Raw genomic sequence first — 25,562 nt, 5'->3', positions numbered from 1 at the left:
TTGCCTGAGCTGCACTGGAGTTACTCCTGCTTTCGTGTTGCATGCTGCTCTTGCTGACATATTGACCAGACTCTGGCCTGGGCATGAACTTGAGTCATCACCTTGCCACTGTCTGCAGTCACTGGGCTGCTGACAGGTCAGGTTACTCTGCAGGGAGGACACAATCCCTGCCTGTGTTGTGATTGTGCTTGGCTTCCAGCTTGTCCTGTCTCACGGTCCACCTGTGCCCTGGCTGCTCTGTGTCAAGTAGAGTGAAATACCTGATACTCTGGGTGTGCTTCAGGGAACTGGAGATCTACATTCAGGTCCCTACTTCTAAACTTAAAAGGTAAAAAATTGCTCCAGAAACCAAAGTGCCACTCTTTGTAAATTGATTAAAGCAGTGCTTATACTGCATGTGAAACAGAGATGCAAAGAATTCCAAACAGAAAAGACAGGCTCAAATAATAATAGCTAAAAATAAGTACAGGCTTGTGGTAGCAGTGACTTGCAAATCCTTACATTTTCAAATTTGGCTAAATCCCTCCTAAAATCTCCTCTAATGAATAGAGTTGGTAAATTAGAATATCACTAGCATGTTCATCACACATTCATATTGTCAGCTTAATAAGGAAAATAATTAATTATGAGATATACTTAAAAGATGTTGTTACTGGCTTTTACTTAATTTTCAAACTCATCTGTTGCTTTCTGAAAGTCATTTGTGGGGCTGTCTGCCAGGTGTGTCTTCCCTTTGAGTGAATGTATTTTCTTTTCTAGTCCTAATTTTATTGTTATTTGAAACTATCCCACCACTCCGTTCTTCTTAACTGAATTTGAGTGTGCAGATTATAAACCTCATCCCAACTGCTCAAAATCAGATCACATATCAGAACCTTAATTAAATTAATCCTGAATTTTTAAAGAAGTTGGGCAAGATTTCAAGCAAGTTCAAGTTAGTTTTATTCATGTCACTCTTAGAAAAAATCATATTTAAAAATCAATGTAAAAATATAAAGCCACATTAAAAACATACAAAGTATCATTGCCAGTTTGATGATTGTCAATGTACTTCTTTGTGCATCTCAATCAAACTGCTGGGAAATACCTGGCACAGCCGCAGAAGTGTTGGCTAAGTTTCTGAGCCTTTTCCCATGTCAGAGTCTTTTTATTTATTTATTTATATTTTTTGTTTTTCCAATTTTAATTTCTGTTGAATGCCTCATTGCCTCCCCAGGACTCAGCTGGGCATGTGTGGGATCATGCACATAGTTAGTTACTAAAATAATTTTTTAATGATTAATTTTTAAACAGGTGAGATTAGCCTGTCAATAAAATCTGAGCAGTTAGGAGTAACCATGTGCTGAAGATGGATTTCGGTAGCACAGTAAAAGCAAGGAGCAGGCTTATAATACCGCTGGTTTCTAGTTAGATCTTCAATTCTGGTATTTTCATGGTAAATGCAGCCCCCGCCCGCCTTGTGGCCACCCGGTGGCGTCACTGCCCCCAGCGCAGCGCCGGCGGGACAGCGAGGGGACATTCCCACCCAGGGACACTGCACAGGAGGGGGCATCCCGCCCCTACAGTCACTACTCGAGCAGTAACAGGCTTTGGGGTAGGATTACACTGGTACGCCAAGCAACGCGCGGCTGATGTGTAAGCTAGTACAGTGACTTCACAGCACTCTACAGTGCCTGGACTAATGATGCACGTGAGGCGGCTTTTTGACTGCCCCGGAAAACCCGGTGCAATACAGCTAAAATGTTTTGGCTAGCAGCTCCTCCGTGTAATAGTTAACTTCAAATAAATTTAAAATAGAACAGAACATAATGAATGTTTTTTTCATTGCTTCTCGATCGTTCATATACTTCCTAATTCAATTTGAAAGTGAAGGGACTGAAGAAGTAGTAGTGGATAATATATGGCTGAATTTTTAGACCCAAGAGGTACTGCTTACTGATTTAAGTAATGCATTAATTATAAATAAGAACTTGAACCAGTGTTGGTTGAATTCTGAGACCTAGATTTTTAACGTTAAATATTAATAAATCCTCCTTTTCCTCCACCTTTATCTCCCTCCCGCTTCCTAACAGAGCTGCATTTTGTTGTTTTTTGTTTTCTTTGGCTACAGACATCTGCTCGTGCAAGGCACAGTACATCTATGATGTGTAAACATTTTTAATGTAGTTTCTTGCTCAGAAGCATAAATAATTCTGCTAGCAACTTGTAAATATACTCCCATCTAGAATGAAAAGTGCTTCTGTTGAAAAATACCTAGAAATTATGACTTAACTGCATAGGATTATAATATTTTATTATGATAAAACATTAAAAAAATTAATTCTTATGTGCAACCTGTTGTTTAACATCATAATAGTCTTGACAGATTACAGAATAAAACTTCCCATCCAATTTTTGTCAATTCCCCAGCCTAGTGAAAACTGTATTAACATATATTTAGATATTACAAACAAATCAACTCAGTTCTAAATGCTCAAGATGATGCAGTATTTACAGTTACAATGCACATTTTAAATAGTTAATCCAAGGAACGTTAAAGGACCACTGTCAAACTCTTAGATTAAAATTTGGTAAGTCTTAACAAAAATAATCAGAGACAGTTCTTTCAACTTAAGATCATTTAAGTATTGTTTATCTAGTAGTAAATTTCTTATAATACAAAAAATAATTTCATGACCCTCAAAAACTACTTTCATTTGGATTATAGCAGCAGTTTACTAACAAACTCCACTTTGGATTATGTGCAGGTAAAGCTCACTTCTGAGCTAGCAAATTATCCCCTGTATTTTGGTAAAGAAGTCAAAGTTTTGGTTATGTACTTAATGGACTTAAGCATAGCTTAATAGGGCATTTTGACAGTGATATGGCCATTTAAGGATCTTAGCTGACAGAGACATTGAGCACAGATTTAAACATAAATTAGGTAAGATGGAGGTTATCTTTCCTTTTGAACTGACTGTGAGTCTTCTCTTAGGAGCTCAGGCTTTACAATACAGTAAAAATCTGGCTAGAGAGATTCTAATACTGCATCAAATAAACAAACTGATAGTGGCATAACACAGAATGCCAATTCAAAGTGATCTTACTCTCCTAGTGAACATTTGCAAAACTTTTAGCAACTTGACATCCATATTGGCAGGCTTTGTGACAGGACTTCTTGGTGTCTGCCTTAAAGCACAGGGCTCCCACAGTCTTCACAAAAACATTGCTTAAAAAGCATGACTATTACTGGTTTTACACCACTGTCAATTTATTTGCAGGAATTCAATTACTGTTGGGAAAGCTGTGACACTATGGCATCCTCTGGATAACTGGTGTAAGGTTTAGTGGTATGTATACCTTCAGCCTGCTTCCCAGGCTGTTTTTGTGTTTCTTCCTCTGCCAACTGAGGCCAAGATGAAAACCTCTTGGTTTTATGACGTAAGTCTACCCACTGAACACTCCTCACATCATACACTGATGTACATGGACTTCTCAAAAAAAAAAAAAAAAAGAGAGACTGTAAGCTGAGTGGTAACAGGTCTTTCAAGCGCTGCATCTCTGCATGTATCCTGCCCACTCACAATTTTGCTTCAGCTTGGAGATAGGCACTTCTAACAAGAACTAGGCACATTTTAACCAATCAGTACAAATCCTGGTGAAAAATATATTCACAGTAAAGACAGGAGTGCAGTGATCTATGGAATGGAAAAAGCCCTACATAAGATACTCGCTTTCATCATTTTTAGACAGAGATGCTTTTTATTTTGCAATCGTTTGGTTTTTTTTCCCACAAGAATTTGCCTCTATTCAGAAGGCTATTCAACTTCCTCTCCCTCATGTCTTAGAGCCCAAACCTTTGGCTCCCTTTCTATTGGCTATGATGGGGGCAAAACCTTCTGCATAAAGTGAAAGCCAAACAAGAAAAGCTAAACTGCACTAAAATTTGTGAGAAACATTTGCAGTCTTTTTAGGAACATATATATATATGTCAATGCACAAAAATAAATTCAGACAGTGTCCTTTTAAAAAAGTTAAATATATACAAACTGTTAGAATTACACAAACTCTAACCATTTCAATAGCTTTTAAATATCACACATTCAATTTTCATAAGCAAGTTACAATGCTATTTAGCATTTCTCAGTGTATTCAACACTTTTTTGGAACAAACTCAATGCAACACACTTTACATTTCTGAACAACCATGTGCAGCACATACTTCAGACGCAAACAGTAAACAATGTGAGTTACATTCACTTTGCGGTAACAAGTGTACTGGCTGCTTAATGCAGGACCTTCACTATGGTAAGTTCATATTAAAGCCTCAATCCCTCCCCTAACACAGATCATTAATAACCAAGTTACAATACAGTCACATAAAAATACCCATAAGCATAAACAAATGCTTTAAGCTTGTCACAGTCCACTTCTCTCAATTTTCCAGAACAACATACTCTATAAATATTTTTTATAAGCTTATCAGAAAAAAATAAACACACCAAGCAAAAGCTCAATCCACTTTGTAGAGGGTAGTCTAACACATTAATTCACTAGTTCACAATTTCTCTAATTCCTAACTCACATGCCTACAAGCAGAACAGTTCCCTAGCCAATGGTGAGAGTGCTCCCGCTTGCTCCCTCTCTCCTGGTGCAGTGGTTCCTTGCACCACACCAGGAAACATGAAAGCCTCAACAGTCCATCTGCACCAAAAGCTTTTGTGATAAACTGATGTATCTGTGACTTCCAGCTTGAAAGTCTGGTCTATTGAACTTCCATGTGTTAGTGTATTCTAAAGAAACTGCCAGGCAAGTACTTTGCAACCGTAAGGCTTCAGGTGATGAGAGGTGCAGCAGAAACCACTCTCACAGGTGGCAATGGCTGCAGAATTCTCTCTTTCTGCCCACTTAGTCCTGCATACGTGTTGCTCCTGCTTTGACCTAATGGCACTGCTCCTAGCACACACTAGGTCTTAGCAAGAGCTCTGCTAGGTCAAAACCTGAGCAGGAGTTGATGAATAATCACAAGTCTAGTACTACATCAACAAGGTTTCAGGCATTAATGTAAAACCTCTCATTTTAGCATATCCATCTGCCAGAGTTGTAACAAAAATAAAACATTATATTTCAATCGCAATACACGTGCAAACACGCCCTGAAAAAGTAGAAAGAAAAACTGTTGCTTTGGCTAAAGCTTCTAGTTTGAGAGTTTTTATAAAAACATGAATAAAGTAGGAAAAACCAGGGAGAATTTCTGAAGCTCACCTGTATCAATTTGCCATCTTTTTCCTAACGCATACCGCTTTTGCTTGTTATTGATGCTTTCACAATCCATTTGGTTTTACAGCAGGTGACAGATCACACAAAATTGACTATCACTGAGAAGTGATTCTTGAATTTGTAACACGAAGTGCTATGCTTGCAATGGATCTCATGGCACAGGTAGAAATCTTGTGACAAACTCCAGCTTGGGAAATGTAGTTGGAAGCTAACCGATACAGCCTTTCTGCCCCAAATATGTTAAAGTGCCCAGGTAGTACCTTCTCCACAAGACCTCTGTCTACTAACTCCATCAGGCGCTGGCAGCTTGCAACGTAGTCACTGATTCTGCTGTAGGGAAGCCAGTCGATCATAGATCCATCATACACCACATCTCCACTGAACAAAATCTTCCTGTCCTTGTCATGTAAGCAAATACTTCCTCGTGAATGACCAGGCATATGCATGACAGTGAGCTGTCGATCTCCGAGGCTGATCACATCCCCTGCAAACAGATTTGTTACAGGAAAACTTATGTATTTGTCATGTTTTTTTAAATGACACAAAGAGAACTACCTACTCATACGCAGAGAGTTTATACATACTATGTATTGCAACAGTGGGAGTGGGGCATTTATTTTCTTGGTGACTGCCGAAGAGATGTCTGAAATATATATGTAACAAAAAAGTATTTTCCAATGACACTAACAGTTAACACAGGCTTGGGTTGTATTAATGGAATATATTCACATGTGAAAAGCAACGCAGTAGACAAAATACAAGAGGAAACAAATATAACACATCTAAGCTGGTTGTCCTTTGAACGTTTACAAAGAATGTATTTCACAATTTATTATAATTTATCCATATTTAATTCATCTAGAACTGCACTGCTGTTACTCCTAAAAGGCAAAAGGCCAAAACATAAATTGCTGGAGGAGAACCAAGACAGGCCTCCACACACTTTCTTCATCTCATTCAACAAGACATAAAAATAAAACTTTCTTACCATTAGGTCATTTTTTTGCCAGTTTAAATGTGAATGCCTTTTAACTGCACCAGCCACTGAACTGATACTTGTGTCTCATGTCTCAGTTAATGTCTTAGAAACTCTGATGCTACTCTGGCAGCCAAAGTACTTGCTCTTTTAAAAAAGGTTTGGTTTTTTTTTAAATAATCCCTCCTTTTAGAGGAAAAAACCAACTTAAACTTCTGTTGATTTACTATAGTTAAATATTTGTCACATCAGTTCTTTAGTGAAGCCTTCAGTAAGTTCAGTTCTGCTTTTCCAAGCACTTATGTGGGATAGCCTAATAAAACCAAGAAGAGAGGAAGTATCATGCCAAAGGTGTCACCTGACAGCCACCTTTTAACTTCTTCTGAACTGTATTGTAAAGTTTAGGTGTTTTGTTACCAAAAACCCTAGTCACTGTCTCCTGTGAGAGACTAAATGACTTCTTTTTTATCTGCAACAAGCCACTTCTGTAAATGCTACATCAGTAACAAGTGATTTTTACGTAAGTCAGGTAAAATTCAGTAAATGTATTCACATAAAATTCACGTAAATTCTGTAAAACAGAAACAGTATTCTCGGTACATATTTCAGGAATTGTTCTGTTAATTCCACTTCTATGTCTTGACAGCTTATAAATAATACGGGTGCTAGAACATAACCTGCTGATATACCATTTGAAGCCTAAGGATAAACCTGGGGTGCTCAATTAAGTCACTTAAATCACTGCTGAGTGGTTCTCATTCTAGAGGGAAAAAAAGACTCTGCCGCCAAATACTTTAAGAACTGGGAGAAACGGTTTAACCCACTACGCATCTTTTTGGTCCCATGCTGACTGCCGGTGGTCTGTAGGTTCACAGGAGTGACAAAATTAATCGGTTTAATTACTTTATACGAGGAGCTGAGTAAAGCAGGAGGCGCTCAGCGGCAAAGGAGCCGCTCCAGAATACCCAAAACACCGTGCCCCGCGCCCCCGCCGCGGCTCGCACCCCCCGGGCGGCGGGGCCGGCCCCCTTACCCTCCTGCAGGAGGCGGCTGGGCCGGACAGGCGGCACGCGGAACTGTCGTGCGCTCCAGCCGGGCCGCGGCGGCCGCGCCACCTCCCGGTCCGACAGCCACGTCACGGCCTCATAGTTGTCGCCTTGCAGCAGCGCCGCCGCCTCGGCGCTGTGCACCGCCACCTCCTCGAAGTGCTGCAGCCCGCCCGAGTGGTCGAAGTGGACGTGGGTGGCCACGGCGAGTAGCGGCCGGGGCCCGGCGCCCTCGGCCGGCGCCAGCAGCCCGGCGTCACGCAAGTAGTCGGGCAGGCTGCGCAGCCCCAGCCCCGCGTCGATCACCACGTCTCGCTGTGAGCCCCGCACCAGCCAGATGTTGGCCCGGTTGCCCGATTCGTAGAAGCGCTCCTGGATCCAAAAGATACCACCGCCCAGGGGCTTGTGCGCGAACCACTCCAGCGCCGACATGGCCCAGTCGTCGCTGCGCGGCCGCGAAACTCCCGCAGCGTCTCGGCGGCCGCGCGGGCCCGGCCCACTGCGGCAGCCGCGGGCGGAGCGTGGCGGCGCCAGGTGACGAGAGGGGAAGCCTGGAGGGGCCCGGGGGAGGGCTCAGCCGTGGCGTGAGGGGGCGCGTATTTAAACCCGTTTCCCCATTGAGACCAGCGGCGGAGGGGCAGGTAAGGGCGAAATGCCCTGGTCGTGTGGGGAGCGGTGGGACCCTCCAGGGGTGGCGGACGGTTGGCGAGGGGAGAGGGAAAGGAGCGGAGAGGGGTATTCTCACACGGCAGGGGTTAGTGATCCTTATGACAAGTATCTTCACGGGCGTCAGTTTAAAAAGACACTCACAAAATCTCAGTATCTAAAGTTCAGTCCTATCTTTCGTATCTGCTCTTCCCTTTAGCTAATTGCACCTGCCCCTGAAAATGAAGGATCCACGATCCACAAAACACGATCAGGAGTTTTGTTGTGGGGAAAGCGTAGGACACCGAGAGCTCGTCAGAGCGCTCAGCCTCCTTACGTCTGCTCTTGTCTCACTAGCTGCCGGCAGGTGTCGGGGATGGCGATTCCACGGGCCTTTCCCTCCTGGAGCATCAGCTTCCCCTGAGCAGCTGCCCGAGAAACTGCGTGCATAGGTTCGGAGGAATTTGAAAAGCTTAAATCTGAAAATCTTCTCTTTTATTAATGGCACACAAGCTACCCATAAACATGAAAATACACCCAGGTGATCCATTAGACATCCCTCAAGGCAACCAGAACACTAGTTGTGGTAACTGTCATGCTTGGTGACTTAGTTGTACAACTCAACTTTTCCTTCACAATTTCTCCAATCCTCTGTCACTTTGTGCTGTCAGTAAACATAAACCTTCTAAGCCAGTATACTTGAAAAAATCACAAGTTTGGGTAAAAATGTGAAGTTGAAATGCTGCTAGTTTTAAAGTTTGTTACTTTGTATCAGACTAATGCCGTTTTAAGGGAATTAACTGAGAATTAATTTTAAAACAGCTTTTTAAAAATGGACCTTCATATTCACTACATTTAATGCCTTTCCTTGCTAGCTCAACATCTCATTTAACTTTTATTTTGTTGTGTTGTTCTGCTGTTGTTTCCTTTTTTTTAACATTTAGATAATTGGGCACATTTGGGGCTTTATCTTTTATGTTCTCCATTCTGCAAGGCTCACATCTTGCTTTTCATCATGTTTTCAAAGGAATTTCTTCTCTTTTTTCTTTTTTCTTTTTTCTTTTTTCTTTTTTTCTTTTTCCTTTTTCCTTTTCCTTTTTCCTATTTCCTTTTTCTTTTTCCTTTTCCTTTTTCTTTTTCTCTTCCAGTTAATTACATATTCAGCCTTAGCTTTTGCTTTGGTTTTTTTTTTAAACTATTTATTTTGGTCTCTGCTTATTTTTCAGACCGTATTCTGTGCTGCAGAGTGACATGGAAATACATAATGTGATTTTGTTTCATCCAAACAGAACTTATTTCTGTTGAAAGTAATAAGTAGGAAAAAAATTGGCATCAACTTGTTTTCTCTGGCCTTAATAAAAAGGCCATTGCTTCTGTCTGGAGAGATGTGCTCATACAGGTACAGCAATAAGTCTTGAACAAGCTGTTTGTACCAACCAAGGTGCAGTACAGTAATCTTGCAGTTAATAATGAGCAGCTCATGGGATTTCTGGGCTAGGGCCTTGGACTGACCTCTGAGTGCCCTGGGGAAGTGAGCAGTATCACAGTGTTTCAGCTGAGCTTCTCCTGGGTCCCATTTACTGACATTTTCCTCCATTCTCACATTTTTATTTACTTGTAAACCCATGAGTTGTGCAATTCATGAGATGAAAGCTGGTATAACAGTGAAGGTGAAGAGATGTGACTGTAAATGTTTTGGAGGCTCTTTTTCTTTTATGACCTTTGTTAAATATTTTAGTTAGAGATGTAGTGGTTTGGTCCAAAATACTCATTACTGTTTACCTTCTGTGAGATAAGAATTAGGAGAAAAGCAAAGCAGGCACAAAACTTGAAAGAATATATAAAAGTTTATTAATAGACCTAAAAGAAGGGAAAAAAAATAAAATCATACCACACCTTCAGAACACTTCTCCTCCGCCCACCTTTCTCCCTTCTCCCATTGACAATGCAAAAAGACAGCCCTTGAGATGTTCAGTCTGTTTACCACTTCCATAATAACCTTGTTCAGTTCATTTGGGAAGAGGAGTCTCTCTTGCTCATACTATGGAGACATTATCACAACGAGACAGCCACCCAGGTTGGTTCTCTGCTCGCATCATGTGAGAGTCCCCTCCCACAACTTGCAGCTTTTCCCACAACTGCTTTCGAGGGTCCAATCTTGAGCTACTGGGGTACCCTTTTAAGGTTGAGCCGTTCAGAAACAAAACTTCACCCATCTCTGGGAGCATTTCCGTCTCTGAGAGTAGAGGCCCTCCTCCTTTCCTGGGAGAAAAAAAGCATCTTCATCTCTAGGACTATCTCTGGGAGTCTCTCTAGGAACAGAGGTCTCCTTCCAGTTGGAGCAAGAGTCCTCACCGCTTCCATCTCTCCTTGTTCAAATGTCTCTTCAAATCACAGCTGCTTCAGCATTTGCTTGTTTCAGCATAGGTGCTTTTGCTCACAAGTACAAGTTGAATGCCCCACCCGCCATGCTTCACGAAATTGCAGTGGGTACTCTGATACAGCATAGTCCATCACCACCATAGCTTTACAACAGAATTTCAGCTTTAAGCATCTCCTCTTTCTCCTCCCTCAGGTTTTCAGCTCTTCACAGCACTAAAAGGGTTAATCTCACCTATGCCTTGCAGCTGGAATGTCGATTCTTGCTGTTGGCCACATGATCTTTGCAGCGTCAGCTGAATTCTTCCGGCAGAACTGGAGAGGGGGAGCCGCCCGTCTGCACATAGCAGGGCTGGGGGGGGGGCCGGGGGGGGGCTGTGGGTGGAACAGGGCCCATCAGCTCCAGGATGGCTGTGCCCCAGCCTGGCCCAGCCTGGCCTGGCCCGAGCAGGGCCTGGCCTGGGCCTGGCAGGCCCCGTACGGGCCCTGCAGCTACCTGTCCCAGCGCCGGAAATGAGACAGAGCTCCCCTGGGCTTTGTCCATTCTTAAATGTGGACCACAGAGGTGGTCAATTTTTAAAGTGGCTTAAAAAATTTTCATTATTCAAACTAACCAGCTGATAGGTTCTGTTAGGTCATAGAGGAAGTTGTAAGCAGCTCTTTGCAAGAACATCACTTCCGGGACTATGCTTGCTAACCCATGACAAGAAAAAACCTCCTTTTTTTCAGGAGTCAGCTTGCAGTCCTGCTGGAGTCTTTTCATGCCTTTTCATTATCTTAAACCTCTTTGCCTGTGTCACTTTGTCAGGATCCAAAAATAGTTACTAAGGTAAAGGACAAAAAATATTCAGGATGAAGAAGTCATGAATGACAAACACAAACTGGTTTTCAGAGAAAAGTTCAAAAAAATTGCTGACTTCGGCGGGGGAATACATGCAGACAATCAATGTGATTGATAAAGCAAGCTTCGTTTATTGATAATACAGAGGCACTTATATAGTATTGAGTGCACATGCTTATCAGTTCTTAATTGGTTGAAACTTACAAAAGCGCATTCTTACTTCTACATGATTGGGTTAGATAAAAGACTACATTTGGTAAGCTTCTATTATTTATATTTTGACTTGAGAAATCAAAGTTCTCTTCCCTTCTCATGGTCAGTACATCTTATCAGCACAGCACTGTACCTCCTTAAAACTCCCTTTTGGTTCTCAGGCCTGTTTCTCACACAGGCATTTTCTCATGCAAACATTTTCTCTTGCAGGCCTTTGCTTGTACAGCTCTTTTATTGATCTGTCTTTATCAATGATCCATGTCCCTGATCCTCTAACCATTCTCCAACACAAAAACACTATAATGTAGTCACAGAAAATTCAGGGTTCATAAACATTTTTTCCCTCATTGTTTCTGTTTTTTCTGGTTGAACTCAATACAGTGCATCTAAGGTTTAGAAGAAAATTTTTCATCAGAGCAAAGACATTTGTATTAAATACTAGTGTTGAATTCAGCTTTCATTGAAATAGTGTAAAGACATACTGAAAATAATATTATATTTAATAGATGGACATTGTAAAAGGTAGTTAGCTTTTTTCCCCCTAAGTCCATTCAGGAAATATTGGTAAGTGTTACTGACAAGTCCCTTGAAATATGAAGATTGACGTGAGGATAAGTGATTTATTGAAGTTTTTATCAGAAGTAGACCTGGATTGGAAGCCAAATCTTGATCTTATTCTGTGGGACCTAAGATTTTCTTTTGCTTACACATAACTAAAAATTAATTGCTTTGTTATTGTTTGATAACAATAAATGCTGGAGTAATACTTGACATCCAGTTATACATCATTGATACTGTTAAAATTCAAGCTTCCTGGTCAGAAAACTGAGCTAGAGGAGCTAGTGGGAAAGAAGGAATGTGAAAGACTAGTAAGAAAGACTTACGTGTCTGTTTACCATACTTTGAGGGTATTGTAAATCTAGAAGTCACTGGACGTTTTTACTGTGAGGAGTGCTTATTTTCATTCATGATTTTTTGCCTAGTTTTATCAGCTGCTGAATCCTTATTCTAAATGTTATAAATGGCAAGGGCTATTACAGCTTTGTAAAAGCATTTAAAAAATCTGAATTGGATAAACACTGGATAATCTTTTCCTTCCTATCTTGTGCTGATTTTGAATAATGAGAGCTGACTTAAACTCTAAAATGTAAGGTGTCATTTCCACCCGAAACCCATCAGAATATTATCTGGCTAAATATTCATGATATTGATAATGTATAGGTTCATAGTCCAATCCCCTCAGAATTTTTGGTAATTTATGTTCATGGTGTAATGGTGAATTCTAGATGTTTTTGAAACTGTATGCAATTTTTTTTATGAGGCTTTGAATTCAACACACCTTATTGTCCAATTGTTCATGTACTAAAGCCATGTATAAAATGGAGCAGCACTCTGCAGTGCGAGCAGTGAATACACTGCCAGCCAGATGTTGTGGCTCACAAAAGACAGGGTATTTCCCCTGATTTACAGCTGGAGCCCAGGTGATGTAACCAGGTAAAACTGAGGCAAGAATAGATCTGATCCTTATTGCTGGATCCCTTTATGATGATAGAAGAATTTTGAATTACTCCTTTATCATATGTCGTCTTTCATCTTCTGAGTAAACAGATACCAGTGTCTTTGGATTCTCATCTCACTAGAGGCTTTCTGTGCTCTTGATCTTTGTCAGGCTTGAAGTTTGCTATTTCTGTTAGAGGCACAAAAAAGGAAACTACTGTGTCTGAGAGCCAGCCAGGGTTATTTCCAGTGAACCAGCTGTTTTATGAGAAAATGTTATCTCTCTTTTCCAGCTTTACCTTATGTGATCATTCTTACTGTTCACCTCAATATTATCTTTGTTCCTGCAACCTTCTTTCTGAGATGGAGAGATCTCTCCTGACACAGCCTGCTGTGTTGGCCGAGGGAATTGGTGCTGCGTCTTCCCCGAGCATCCTTGAGGAATCTGGCACTCTCAGGGAGGCCAATCCTCATTGGAGACACCCAGGAGGAGCTCTGGAGCCTCCATGCAAACACCCACAACTACTGGTGCAATTGAGAGCACATCACACACACAGGCACACCAAAAACATTGACCGCAGATGAAGGAGACGAGTGGGATCCTCCGTAGGGTTGTCCACAGGTTTTTTCTGGGAAGGATCGAGGGACGAAAGACCAGGATAGTGGAGGGTCCAGGGGTTTTATAGAGGGATGAAAAACCAATCAGGAGAGAGCTGGGGGGGCACAGACTGGAAACCGATAAACCAATGGGATGGGAGAGGGGAGGGACAAAGGAGACGGGGACCAATGGGGCATTGAAGAACGGGGAACATTCTAGAACTTACACTTATTAAACAGGCAACGTACATATTAAAAACAACATCCATAGAAAGGGGTGGAGGGCCAGCGGGCCAACCAGAAACCATTGATTTGCCTAGAAAAACAAAGGCTTGTGGGAACTTGCTGTAAGCTCGAGGGAGATGTTAGACCTCAGAGCCGGCCCACCACAAGTTTAAGGCTGCACTTGGGCCTTGTGGCTCTCCAGGCACCCCAGCAGTAGCCACAACTGCCGCAACACTCTCTTTGCTGCTGAGTGTATTCCTTAGTAGAACTGCCCGCTTTGAAAGCTGTTTTTTTCCTACCAAAATTAGCAGTTGCAGGGGAAGCAGGTAGACAGCCACTTTATATATTCAAATAATGCTTCAAATGTTCTCATCACCTCTGCAAGGGTAAGTTGGTAAATTGAGGTATCTTTTTACTGAATCTTTAGTTGTTCAAAACTGCCACATCTGAGGGGTGGGGTTATAATTACATCACTGATGGTCTGCAATTTAAAAAGCTTGTTTTTATCTCAGTTGCAGTGTGCAGTCTTCTCTGGGACTGCATTCTGTGGGAAAAGTGGTCTAGCTTTAAGAAAACTGCAGAGTAGATTATTCTTAATGGATCTTTTCTGTTACCTGGTTTACAAAACATCTTGTAAAACTAAGAGGGCATTATGGGGTGGACTGTAAGCAGGAACTTCATGAATTGTCTTTGCTACAAGAGTGAATGGATTGTTATAACACCTCAGAACAACGTATGTGAGCCAAGTGGTCTTTTGAAGTGTGAGAAGGGAAACATTTTGGATGTAGCTGTCTCTTTCATTATTCAGGTAGTAAATGAAAGCTGTATCTCATTCTGGAAATGTTGATGTGTTAATGTGCCATATAGCATAGATTTCCATAATTCATTTAAATGCTAATTTTGAGTGTATAGCAGGCATTTTCTATGGAAAGTTCTTTTTTTTTTCCTCACTATATAAGTTATGAATTACTTGTATTTTTCCTGTAGGTACTACATCTGCCAAGACTGGGTGATTGCCACCTTGGCAGTGGTTTGGAATTAGCTCATTAGCTGTGAGTGGCAAGAGTCAGTCAATGTATTTTTTTACTGACGGCATCAGCAATTATTTCTTCACTAAAGAGCCTTGATCTCAATCAAAACTACTAGTTTCTTTTCCTCTCATTGCTGATAGTTTTCTACAACATCTATGAATGTGGCTTGAGACACTTATTTTAAATGTAGACGCTTTGTTGCAAAATTTTGAGAAGGTTCTGTTTGCCTTCATAATAGCTAAGTTTAAAATTTAGCTTCATTTATGATGTCTTCTTTTTCCTTGGTGAGTACACACCTGAAGGATGGGATGCCATACAGAGAGACCTGGACAGACTGGAGAAGTGGGTGCATGGGAATCTCATGTTGTTTAATAACCTGGGTTGGGCCACTGCCAGCAGGTTGAGGGAGGGGATTCAGCCCCTCTTCCACACTCTGGTGGGACCCCACCTGCAGTTCTGCATAAGCTGTGGGGTCCCAGCACAGGAAGAAGAGAGACCTGTTGGAACAAGTCCAGAGGAGGCCACCAAGTTGATCAGAGGGATGGAGAACCTCTCCTATGAGGAGAGAGTGACAGAATTTGGATTATTCAGCCTGGAAAAGAGAAGGCTTCAGGCTGACCTAATTGCAGCCTTCCAGTATCTGAAGGGAACTTACACAGGAAAGATGGGGCCAAGAACATGTAGTGACAGGACAGGAAATGAAAAAATTGAAAGAGTAAGTTTAGATTAGGCATTAGGAAAAAATTCTTTACTGTGAGGGTGTTGAGACACTGGCACAAGTTGCTCAGGGAAGGTGCGGCTGCCCCATCTCTGGAGGTGTTCAAGGCCAGGTTGGATGGGGCTTTGAGTAACCTGATCTAGTGGAAGGTGTCCCTGCCCATGGCAGTGGGGCTGGAATGAGATGATGTGTAAGGTCCCTTCCAACCCAAACTCTTCTGTGATTCTATGAGTCTGTGATTGTATGCTAGAAGTCTTTGATTCTAAAGGTCAAAGTCTGTCTTGTTACTATTTTTTGGTATCATATCTGCAAATATTATCCCTAATTAGCTTAATAGTGCAATCAGATTCAGTAATTTTGCATGAAGTGGATTTTGCAGTTGCATATGGTAATTTGGCAAGAAAAAATTAGACTGATTTAAAAATACTAAAGTTTTGGTATTGCTGTTGGCATTAGAGATTGTACATAAAAGGTTATTCAGTATAAATGGATGTACTTACACTGTATAACTACTGTATTATTTACAGTGCGTTTCTCAATTTAATTCTTGTGCCTGGAAGGAGGTTAAATGGATTAAAGTGTTTGGCTGCTGTTTTGGATAGAATGCAAAGCTTTACCATTACATTGTACTGGAAGTCTTGGATAGAATGCAAAGCTTTACCATTACATTGTACTGGAAGTCTTGGGAGCTGATGATCAGACTGAGACACAGCCTTTTGAGACCTGGGAATACTGGTTACTCTTTATGGTTAACATAGTGAAGTTAAATGTTACTCACTGGTTTTGTAGTAAAGGTTTGATTGTGAAACTCTTGAATAGAGAATTAGTGTTACATTTGATGTTTCAACCTAGTTTCCCAGTTTCCTTGAATAAATCTGCTTTTAACAATTTCATGCTTTTCAAGGACAAAAGAACAAATTTGGAGTATTGAGTGGTTTTAGTTTGTTTTGGGGTATTTTTTTTTTTTACTGTCTGACAACAGGAAAGTGTTCAATGTGGGATTAGAAAAATACACTATGTTTAGTTACTTGAAAATATCAAGGACTGTGTCTGGATTGCCATTTAACTGGGTGAACTGAATAACACTTTGTATCCTTCTCTACAGCAATTGAGAGATACAGTCAAAAGGACCAGGACAATGAAAAAGAGCAGGAAATATGGACACCAGGTAATATATGAGGTTATCAAAGGCTAATTTTCTATGACCCTGTGAAATGTTCTGCTCTTAACTGTTTGATTCACTATTTTTCAAAGAATAAAAAGTATGAAATCCTTACCAAGTCATGTATTCCTTCCAACCCTGTATTGTTGAGAGGTATTGTTCTTTGCATGATTTCAGATCAAGGTAAGTATTGTTTTGTCAAAAAAAAAAAAAAAAAAAAAAAGGGAAATATTCTGATTTTATTTATTTACTCAGTTGTAGCCACTGATTTCCAGCACAAATGCAAACTTAAGTACTCACTCTTGCTCTCCTTTTTCCTTACTCGCTGCACAGATAACAGTTTTGAACTGGGAGCAAACACTGATGGTACTAAAAATACCACAACCTGATGTCTGTCATGGGCAGCTGTATTTTATAATATTAGCCTTCCCCAACCATATCTTTATAGCTCACTACTGCAAAATTCATTACACGGTAGTTTAGTAAGTTGAAGAGCTCATGGGCCACTGGAATGGTTGAACTTTGTCTCCTTGAGATAGAAGCCAGTTGTCATTATGTGGGTGAAATGGCAATGCTGACTCCTGTCCTCAATTTAAATTACAGCTAGAATTCCTGTTATGCTAAAACGTTTTGGCATACATATAAATAAGATCAAGCACAGACGGGGTCCCTTCCTTTCCCTGGTGGCAGGGGAAGGATTACTGCTGTAAATCATCATTTCTCTATACTAAAGCTATTTTCTGTACAAATTGGAGAAGACTCCCAAGAGAGATGAAACCAAAGAAGGCAAACAAAAACGGTATGTTATATATTTTTAAGAAGCAAATATTACATAGTAGTTGACAGATAAAAGCCATACCTGGAGGTGGTTAGAGGAAAAATATGCTAGAAATGTTCATCAGTCTATATAATTAAGGGGTTTTGGCAGATTTTTTTCTAAATATTTTATTAGTGTGCCTGTCTTTTGTGGGTTTTGCTTTGCTTCTGTAGCATGTTTTAACTTACTGGAACAGATTTATCTTCCTTTTTTCTGCCTTTTGTATTGATGCACCATATTAACATACAAGATATGTAACAGTGAAAAATTTAAAAAAAACCTACAAATCTTTTTGTTTTGAAAACTCATATCATTAATCAGCACTCATCTTTCTACTCAATAGTAACTGGCTGTTCAGATTTCCTTTATATTTTGGGTTTCTCAATTTTCTTGTTTATGATTCGGTTAAGTTTTGCATTTTTTTAAGCCTTTCATATGTCATTTAATGTAGATTATTTTCTGTTTTCCCTGGTTTTACTTTTTTGTTTCTTTTCAGCTTTCTTCTGCAGACTTGTGAACCAGATCCTTCAAAAGCAGTTGGAGGTGGTATTGGTAGTTCTTACAGGAAAACAGATTTTTATTACACAGCATCATTTGTTTTTCAGAGTGTTTCCTAGTGTGCATGACTTAATTTAAGTTCTCTGTAGAAGTCTGTTGTTCAGATTATGTGAAATAACACTTGGCCTCCTGTGTTTAGCTGTCTGTTTATATATAATTGCTTGCCTTCTTGTTCTTCGTCTCCAAGTCCCTCATGTGTCATTTTTCAGTTGACAGATAAAATGGAAAAAGGAATGGGAACGTGTGTAGTCACAGAGACTGGATCAGCTGGAATCTTTGCTCCTTTTTAGAGCATCTTTGAAAAGCATGGTACTGACGGTAGACTGTAAGATTCAACTGAAAACAAAATATTTATTTGCAAATTCTCCAAAGGTGGCACCAGAATATACCTGGGGTTTTATTCCAAAAGAAGAAACCACGGACTTTTATAAGCCTATGCACAATAGTTGTCTCGCCAAGATCCAATGAAATAATAAATGAAAATTATTATTCCTTCTTAAAATAAGGTAATGATTATCATAAAAAGAGAATCACTGCTCACTGGGGGAATTAATACCAGTTTTTCTACTGGCTCTTAAAAGTACATTCTGCTACATGTTATAGTGGCAAATATCAGCTGACCATCAGAATTTGATTGGATTAAAAAATAGGTTCCCCTAAAAGCAAAACCTATGTGGGATTAAGGGTTTTTTGTGGACTCGTGATGATGCATTTAGGGTTTTTTTTGTGGAGTCCTGATGATACAGTTATGAGTCAGGAAGTTTGTACATAGCAGATCAGTGACCCATTAGAGCTCCTGGTATGTATCTTTGTTGTATTTTGAGGACAGGTAACTTAGGTGACACTTTAACCACGGTGGAACAAAGGTGAACAAATAACAGAATTTGCACAGAAATTCAAACCAGGTTCCTACCGTTCTCACTTTGTAGCTTGCAGGAGTGGTTTTGGAATCAGTACAGTTCCATGCACAGCGACAGCTTTACGTTTACACACCTCCCCTCCCTCTTTCTGGTTTCCCTGAATATTTTAATGGAAGACCTGATCACCTGCCTTCTCAGTGGCAAAACTTTGGATAGAATTCCGCATCTCTCTCACACTGACCCTGGGCTGTGAAATGCCATATCCTAGATACCAGCAGTGCCTGCTGAAAAAATAAAATAAATACATAAATAAATAAATATGTCATCTGGGTTCAGTTGACATTGTAGGCCAGCCATATGCATATGTATATAGCACTCAGACATATGCATTTTAGCCCAAGTACTGCGAGACCAGGTATTTGGGAATCAAATTAGATTAGACTGTATTCCATTGCACCTCTAAGGTATATAATGTAGGGAGCTATTTTCCTTGAAGTGCTAACAATGGGTCAGTGTCTCTTAATTTTATAAGGGCCAAAGATGCCCAGTTTTTAGAGACAAGTCTCACATGTTTGCTCTATATGCATTATTTGTAAAAGCTTGCAGGAGTTTGTGCAGGGATGATTAATTCTGAATTGCACTTTCCACTTGTTTTCCTTAAAAGCCTACTTCATTCTGGATGTGTTTGCTTTGATGCTAAAAATTCATATTTTTACAAAACAGCTTGTCTTCCCTCAGCTCTTTGCAGTGCTTTAGTCATATAATTCTTTCCTAGGCAAAACACTGGAATAAACTCAATGTTATTTATGACAAATGCTTTTGACAAAATACAGTTGTTTTCTCAGCAGTTCTCAGTATTATGCTTCCTTGAGTATTAGGCTGATATTTGGGCAACTTTGGTTTAGGGTGCTTCCATCCAGGTAACTCTTACATGGGTATATGGAATGCTATTTTTGACCTTTGCTCCACCATGTAGTTAATCAGGGAGTGACAATAAAGATTATGTTCATGAATCAGGGGACTAAGGAAAAATACACAACACAGAGTCATTAGATGAGAGCCAGCTGTCATCTAAAAGCCATGCAGCTATTGTAATCATGCCTTTTGTTAGGGCCAATGAACTTCTGCCATTTTTTTACATCTACTTGTCTGAAGCACCCACCTGTCATTAATGTCTTGTATAAATTAGTAAGTGAGTTTTTATCTTTTCAAGATGATGAAATGTGAGATTTTGTTCTAGTTTCTTAACATATTTTAAGTATATAGGTGACTAGGATTTTGTGAAGCTGAATGTTGTACTTCAGCCCAGCCTTTCGTCAACTACTTGTTCAAACTGAATTTCAGACTGGCCTTCTAGGCATCTCTTACCTAAATCAGGCATTTACATCTCTATGAATGATGTACCTCAAAGTCCAAGGTAATTTTAATACAGAAAGTATGGGATTTCCCTGGCATATTCAGGATGTATTTGCTCTTAACTAAAACAAGAGAATTCATCTTTTTCACATTAAAAAAAATAACAGTGATATATTTTATTTCACCAGGTGCAAAAACAAAAAAGGCAAAAATCTCTGATCCTAAAAGTAATCTGGTTGTGATTAAAAAAATTGAGGTAAGATGTGGCATATGATGTGCATTATATTTCTAAATTTTACAGTAGAAATTGAAGGAAAATGAAAGCTAGTATGTTTCTTGGTACAAATGAAATAACCAGCACAGCCTGTTTCTGGTCTTGTCTTGTTACTCTGACAGACAACTGTTCTGCAGCGTGGTGGTGTGAGGGTTAGGGTAAGGATAGAGCCTGGCTGTGGAGAAATGACTTTCTTTGCTCTTGTTTGTACCTGAACGCAACAACCAGTTGGTCTTCACTGGGTAGCAACACAGTGTAATGTGAACAGTAGAGCTACTATTGGAGCTTACAGGAGGAGGAATGTGTGCCAGTGCTTTTAAATCTGTTGCTGTTTCACCAATCTACTGATGTTGGAACTTAAACAATTTAGTAAGTTGAGAAGGAAGAAACATAGAGAAACTTAGGAAGTGACCTCTGTTTTGTAGGCAATTACTCACCATATCTCAGTGGGAACCTTAAAGGTGAAACAGCTTTGCATTTTTTCTCCTGGTGATCTACCAGTTGTTTGATGAAATTATTACATACAGTATATCGTATTGCTTTATCAAGTATGACATGGCCTTCTGTCAACTGTTCTAACAGTGCATAGTAAAGAGAAATCATCATCTCAGTTTATTACACAAGACATACTTTTTTACGGCTGATGCTAGACCTAGTAAGTCCTTATTAAGTTCTTGTGCTTTACATAGTTTTGGTTTAAATATTGACAGACATTTGCACAGCACTGTTACACAAAGTGTCTTGCTGTTAACTGCAGCTTAACTCTTCGGCAGTATGGAGGATATGCTGTTTCTGTAACGTGGGATTACCTTGTAAAGAGATTGCCTTGTGACAGGAGCTAGAAAAGAAGGATGAGGAAGAAGAAAAATCCAAAGATGAGAAAGATGGAACAGAAGACAAAGAAGGTGAAGATGATGAAGCAGAAGAACCAGAGGAATATGATGAAGAAGAGTATGAAGAAGTATAATGTTAGTTTTCCTATTTACAGAGTCAGATCCTGGTCATTGATAAGTGTTGGCTGACAAACGTCCCTAGCTCCCAATAAGGGAGAATTGTTGTGGGAGAAATTATTACACTCATGATTTTTGTTGCACTACATTGTATTGTAAATTTAAGTGTGTGTTCTAGACTTGTTACTCACAAAGAGCTCTGAAAAAAAGATAAAGAACACAAGAATGTGTTCTGACACAATCAATATATACTCCTTTGCAGCACTAAAAGTGCTGCCTCTTCTTTTATATATATCAGAACTTCATTACAGGATTTTCCTTCTTCATTTCCAAGAATCTATTACTATTTTAAAGTGTGGATGCTCAAGTGCAGTTTAAATCATGTTTCTTCTATAAATTGTCTTCTCCAGAATTGCAGTGATTTTTTTTCCATTGGTTTAAGAAAATGACTACATTTCTTCCTATTTTGAAGACGGAGATGACTTTGGAGCTGTCAGTGATGACAATATGGATGAAGCAACATACTAACTGTTATTTCTACATGTTACACTGCTCAAACCTTATGCTACTACTACAGAAGCAGAATTCTGGAGGTAGACTGGGTATCAATACACCTAATGCTTTAGCTCTGTTGGTTTTAAGCAGACTCTCCAAAACCACACTGGAGTTTAATTGTACTGTGCTGTAAAAGAGGATAGGGAATCCTTTGTTAAGTTCTTTAGCCAAGTGTTTTGCAGACATGCCTTTTTAAGGCATTCTGGAATGGCAGCTGATGGAGTAAGCTTTATGCCATTGTGTTTCCTCTGCACAGAAAAAGAACATACGCATTTTACTTGAAATTGTGTCTCAATTTGCACTAGTCAATTCTGTGCCTCAACAGTCAACTCTTGAAACAAATAATGAAATTCTTGATGACCAGAGTAAAAAAAAGACATATGGCCTTTATGGACATAAGCTGCTCATTGGCAGTTGACTCCTCTGAAGAACTGTATGTAACTTCTGAGTTCAGGTGACTGAAAATAATTGACAACTCTGCACTTTAACATAAACTGACTTGGAAGGACCTTAGTAATGTAGACAAACAACATGACAGTAATTTGAAGAACCGTTAGTCTAGTTAGAACACATTGCCTTTAGTATTTTGGTAAAAAGGAACACACAAAAATATATTACTTTTATGAATCAGCATAAATCATAATTAAGGATAACTTGGCTTAGAAAGACTATATGGCAGAATTTAAGAAATTATGGAATCCTGGTTTACACCAGTACACTCATTAGTGATGAAAATTTCAGCCCTTAGCTTCAGTTTCTCCACTTGTTAGGGCAATACTTTCTTATCTCACAGAGCTGTTAAGTGAGCTGGCAGATGATCGTTATCTATGCAATTGTTGATGTACTTGTTTACTTTTCTACAGAACAAACTAGACAGAAACAGACAACCAATCAGTAAGAAATAAACCACAAAATGGAGAAAAGGAATGTGGTGAAGTATTTTAGTGCATTACGTTTTAATTAGAAAAAACAAGAGAATGCTGAGAAAAGCAAAACCTGAATGTTTGGGAACATCCTTTTTTTATTTAAGAACCAACAGCTGAAGTGTTGAAAACTTACTACTGAGATTAGATACTTGAAGGACACTGTCACAGCACATTCTCTGTATCTTACTGTCTTTTGATGGTAAAAAATACTGTTTTTCAGTGTTATTACATTATTACTGATCAGGGTTTTTTTTGTTGGTTGGTTTTGAGTTGTGTTTTATTTTCTTAAAGTATTTCACCTCATTGGTGACTGGGAAACAGTTCTGCATTATTCTGTGAACTTCTGTATGCAGTAAGAATTCGGTCCTTAAGGTGTAATTTTCAAGTGTTCTGATAAAATACCTATCATATGTAAAGGAAATGAAACTAAAATGCTGTGCAGGTCACACCTCAGAGGTGTTAAAAAACTGTTAAAAATAACATTTTTATTTTGAAGTGTTGTTGACTACACTGTGTAATAAACATTCAGCTCCATTGCACGGGCAACGTATTCTGCCAGTTAATCACACACATAAGCAGTTGTTTCTTGAATGGGTGTGCCTGTTTCTTGTGTGTGATATACAAAACACAGAAGATGTGAATGAGGCAAGCATGCTGAAAATTAAATTCGCTTGCTGTGACTGTAACTGCTTCTGCTAGCTCTTCTCCCCGTGCAAGGTGAATGGTGAGACTCCTTGCTTCCTAACACAAGAAATGCAAATAGATGGCTTTTGTCAAAGACGGAACTATAAAACTAACCCTAGAAAAGAGTTACTCATGAGTAACAATTTGTTGACAAGTTGTGGTTTGCCTGAACAAGTACAATACCTTATTCTGTAACAGACAGTAATTCTTGAGGACCAATTACTTTTTCCATTAATCATTCTGCTAATGGGCAGCCACCTTCCTGCTGAACTGTTGAAAAATACTACTCTGGTAAAAATCAGGTATTTCTGAGACCTTTAAGATGTAAACTGTAGTCATGTCTATCATCCAGAGGGAGCTGCAGAGTCTTAGGCTGGACCCTCCGGGATTAGTTTAGCAATGGCAAATAAGGCCATCACTTAGGAATGAGTTCTGCAAGGACACAGATCAGTGCCAAGGCACTTCTGAAAAGCAGTGAGATTGTGTTCTTCCAAAGGTGTAACACTTGCACCTCTTTTTAGAAGCTGATTTTCTGACTGCTTAGAATTTGTTGCAACACCATAATGACAATAAAACTTATAACTGTTCTTTGGTTTTCAGCAAACTTCAAGTTTGGACATGCATATATTCAAATCCTGTATTTATAGCACAGAAGAATAATACTGCTTTCAGTGTGTAGTCATATCACCATCTAAGAACTTCGCTGATCCCTCCCTTAGTTGTTCATACCTATTTCTGCAAACTAACAAGTTCTCTGAAATTTATCCAGAAAAGTTCAAAGTTTACAAGGCATGAACAAGATAAACCATTAAGGCTGCAGATATGGTATGCGAGATATGAATGCCATATGCAGCTACCACCTACAAAAATACTTGCTGTCCAAAGGTTTTTATTTTAGATCATACATAAAAATTGGCCTTAACAAATACAAGTAGTGGCCTGCTGTAATAAAACATACAAAGTATGTAGAACTAAGAATATATTAGATGCACTACTTTCACTGCAGTCTAAAATAAAATCTTTATTTTACGTAGATTGCTTATGTTCTTCTAAAAGCAGAGGACCAGAAGTTTTTAAAATAAGACTGCCATCCTCACTCAGAAGTATTTCACAAAGTTGTATTTTCAGCCTTTATAAAAGTTACAAACACTACTTGTGAGAACTTACTCCTAAGTATATCATATTAAAAACATTTTGATTTTATATGATCCAACAGTGTAACATGCATTTAAGTTTAAAACCCACTTTTTGAAAAATGTGTTGCAATTAATCCAAAAGGTGATTTACAACTCAATTATTCTGTGTTTGTGGGGTTTTTGTCTTTTGTTTGTTCGTTTGTTTTGGGGGTTTCTTTTGTTTGTCTTTTGTTTTGTTTGTTTAACAAGTCAGTTTCTAAAATACTAACTTCACAGATTTTAACTTGAATCAGATTTAAGTTGCCCACACAGCAGCTACTCTATTTATTCAGGGCTGACATGTGATGATGCATTACCAGTTGTGTTGTACTTTGGAAAAAAGCTGTAAAGATCCCTGCATTCTGCAGAAAGCCAAGCCAGCTGACGCTTGTAGATTACCAGGATCAGGAGTCCGACAGTCTTGAAAAGAAATCTACTGCATCTTCTGATAAAGTTAACTCTGTATTTAAAAATGTACTATATGAAATATTCTACATAATATGTATGTAAAAACATGCCAGGCACTTGGTTAGAATGGACTATCGTCCAATAAAACAGCTGTCCCTTTGTGTTTTTCCAGAGACTGTTTATCCTAAGGTAAATCACGGCCCATCATCCTTAACTCAGTGCCAGTAAGCCACGTCTTCAACAGTGTAAAAGCCCAAAGTCTGGGACACACCACGTGACTCTTCAGCTGTACCACCACAGACCTCTGTATCCATACATCAACAGGACAGAGACCTTCCTGACCTAGTCAAACCACAACTGAAGTTAATTTCACTTCTGCACTGATAGCAATTTAACAACCATCAGTTCAG

General features: G+C 39.5%; 1 protein-coding gene and 1 long non-coding RNA gene across 6 annotated transcripts; one reads left to right on the top strand and one right to left on the bottom strand.

Moving 5' to 3' along the window:
- Positions 1 to 2,276: 2,276 nt before the first annotated feature.
- Positions 2,277 to 7,802, bottom strand: MBLAC2 (metallo-beta-lactamase domain containing 2). Its single transcript, XM_048292647.1, has 2 exons — positions 7,269 to 7,802; positions 2,277 to 5,743 (listed from the first exon to the last, which is right to left on the bottom strand). The coding sequence occupies exons 1-2, from the start codon at positions 7,711 to 7,713 to the stop codon at positions 5,355 to 5,357; spliced, it is 834 nt and encodes a 277-aa protein (XP_048148604.1). The 5' UTR covers positions 7,714 to 7,802; the 3' UTR covers positions 2,277 to 5,354.
- LOC125320378 lies at positions 7,725 to 25,325 on the top strand. 5 transcript variants are annotated; one of them, XR_007201091.1, is made up of 3 exons: positions 7,725 to 7,815; positions 8,147 to 8,378; positions 16,533 to 25,325. It is a non-coding gene; the product is annotated as an uncharacterized LOC125320378 (long non-coding RNA). The 5 variants fall into 5 exon arrangements; XR_007201094.1 differs by lacking the exon at positions 8,147 to 8,378 and having other exon boundaries at positions 7,737 to 7,815; positions 16,533 to 16,595; positions 17,903 to 25,325; XR_007201092.1 differs by lacking the exon at positions 7,725 to 7,815 and adding an exon at positions 7,822 to 7,922 and having other exon boundaries at positions 8,284 to 8,378.
- The last annotated feature ends 237 nt before the right edge of the window (positions 25,326 to 25,562 follow it).

This window comes from Corvus hawaiiensis, chromosome Z, assembly GCF_020740725.1.
Source record: "Corvus hawaiiensis isolate bCorHaw1 chromosome Z, bCorHaw1.pri.cur, whole genome shotgun sequence".
NCBI lineage: Eukaryota > Metazoa > Chordata > Aves > Passeriformes > Corvidae > Corvus > Corvus hawaiiensis.
This window is presented reverse-complemented; position numbering and strand designations above follow the sequence as displayed.

Bases quoted from the DNA above. Each gene is read 5' to 3' on its own strand.
- MBLAC2 (XM_048292647.1), bottom strand. From the start codon at position 7,713: ATGTCGGCGCTGGAGTGGTTCGCGCACAAGCCCCTGGGCGGTGGTATC. The intron at 5,744-7,268 runs GTAAGGGGGCCG...ATCTGTTTGCAG, and splicing joins CAGCCGCCTCCTGCAGGAGG to GGGATGTGATCAGCCTCGGA.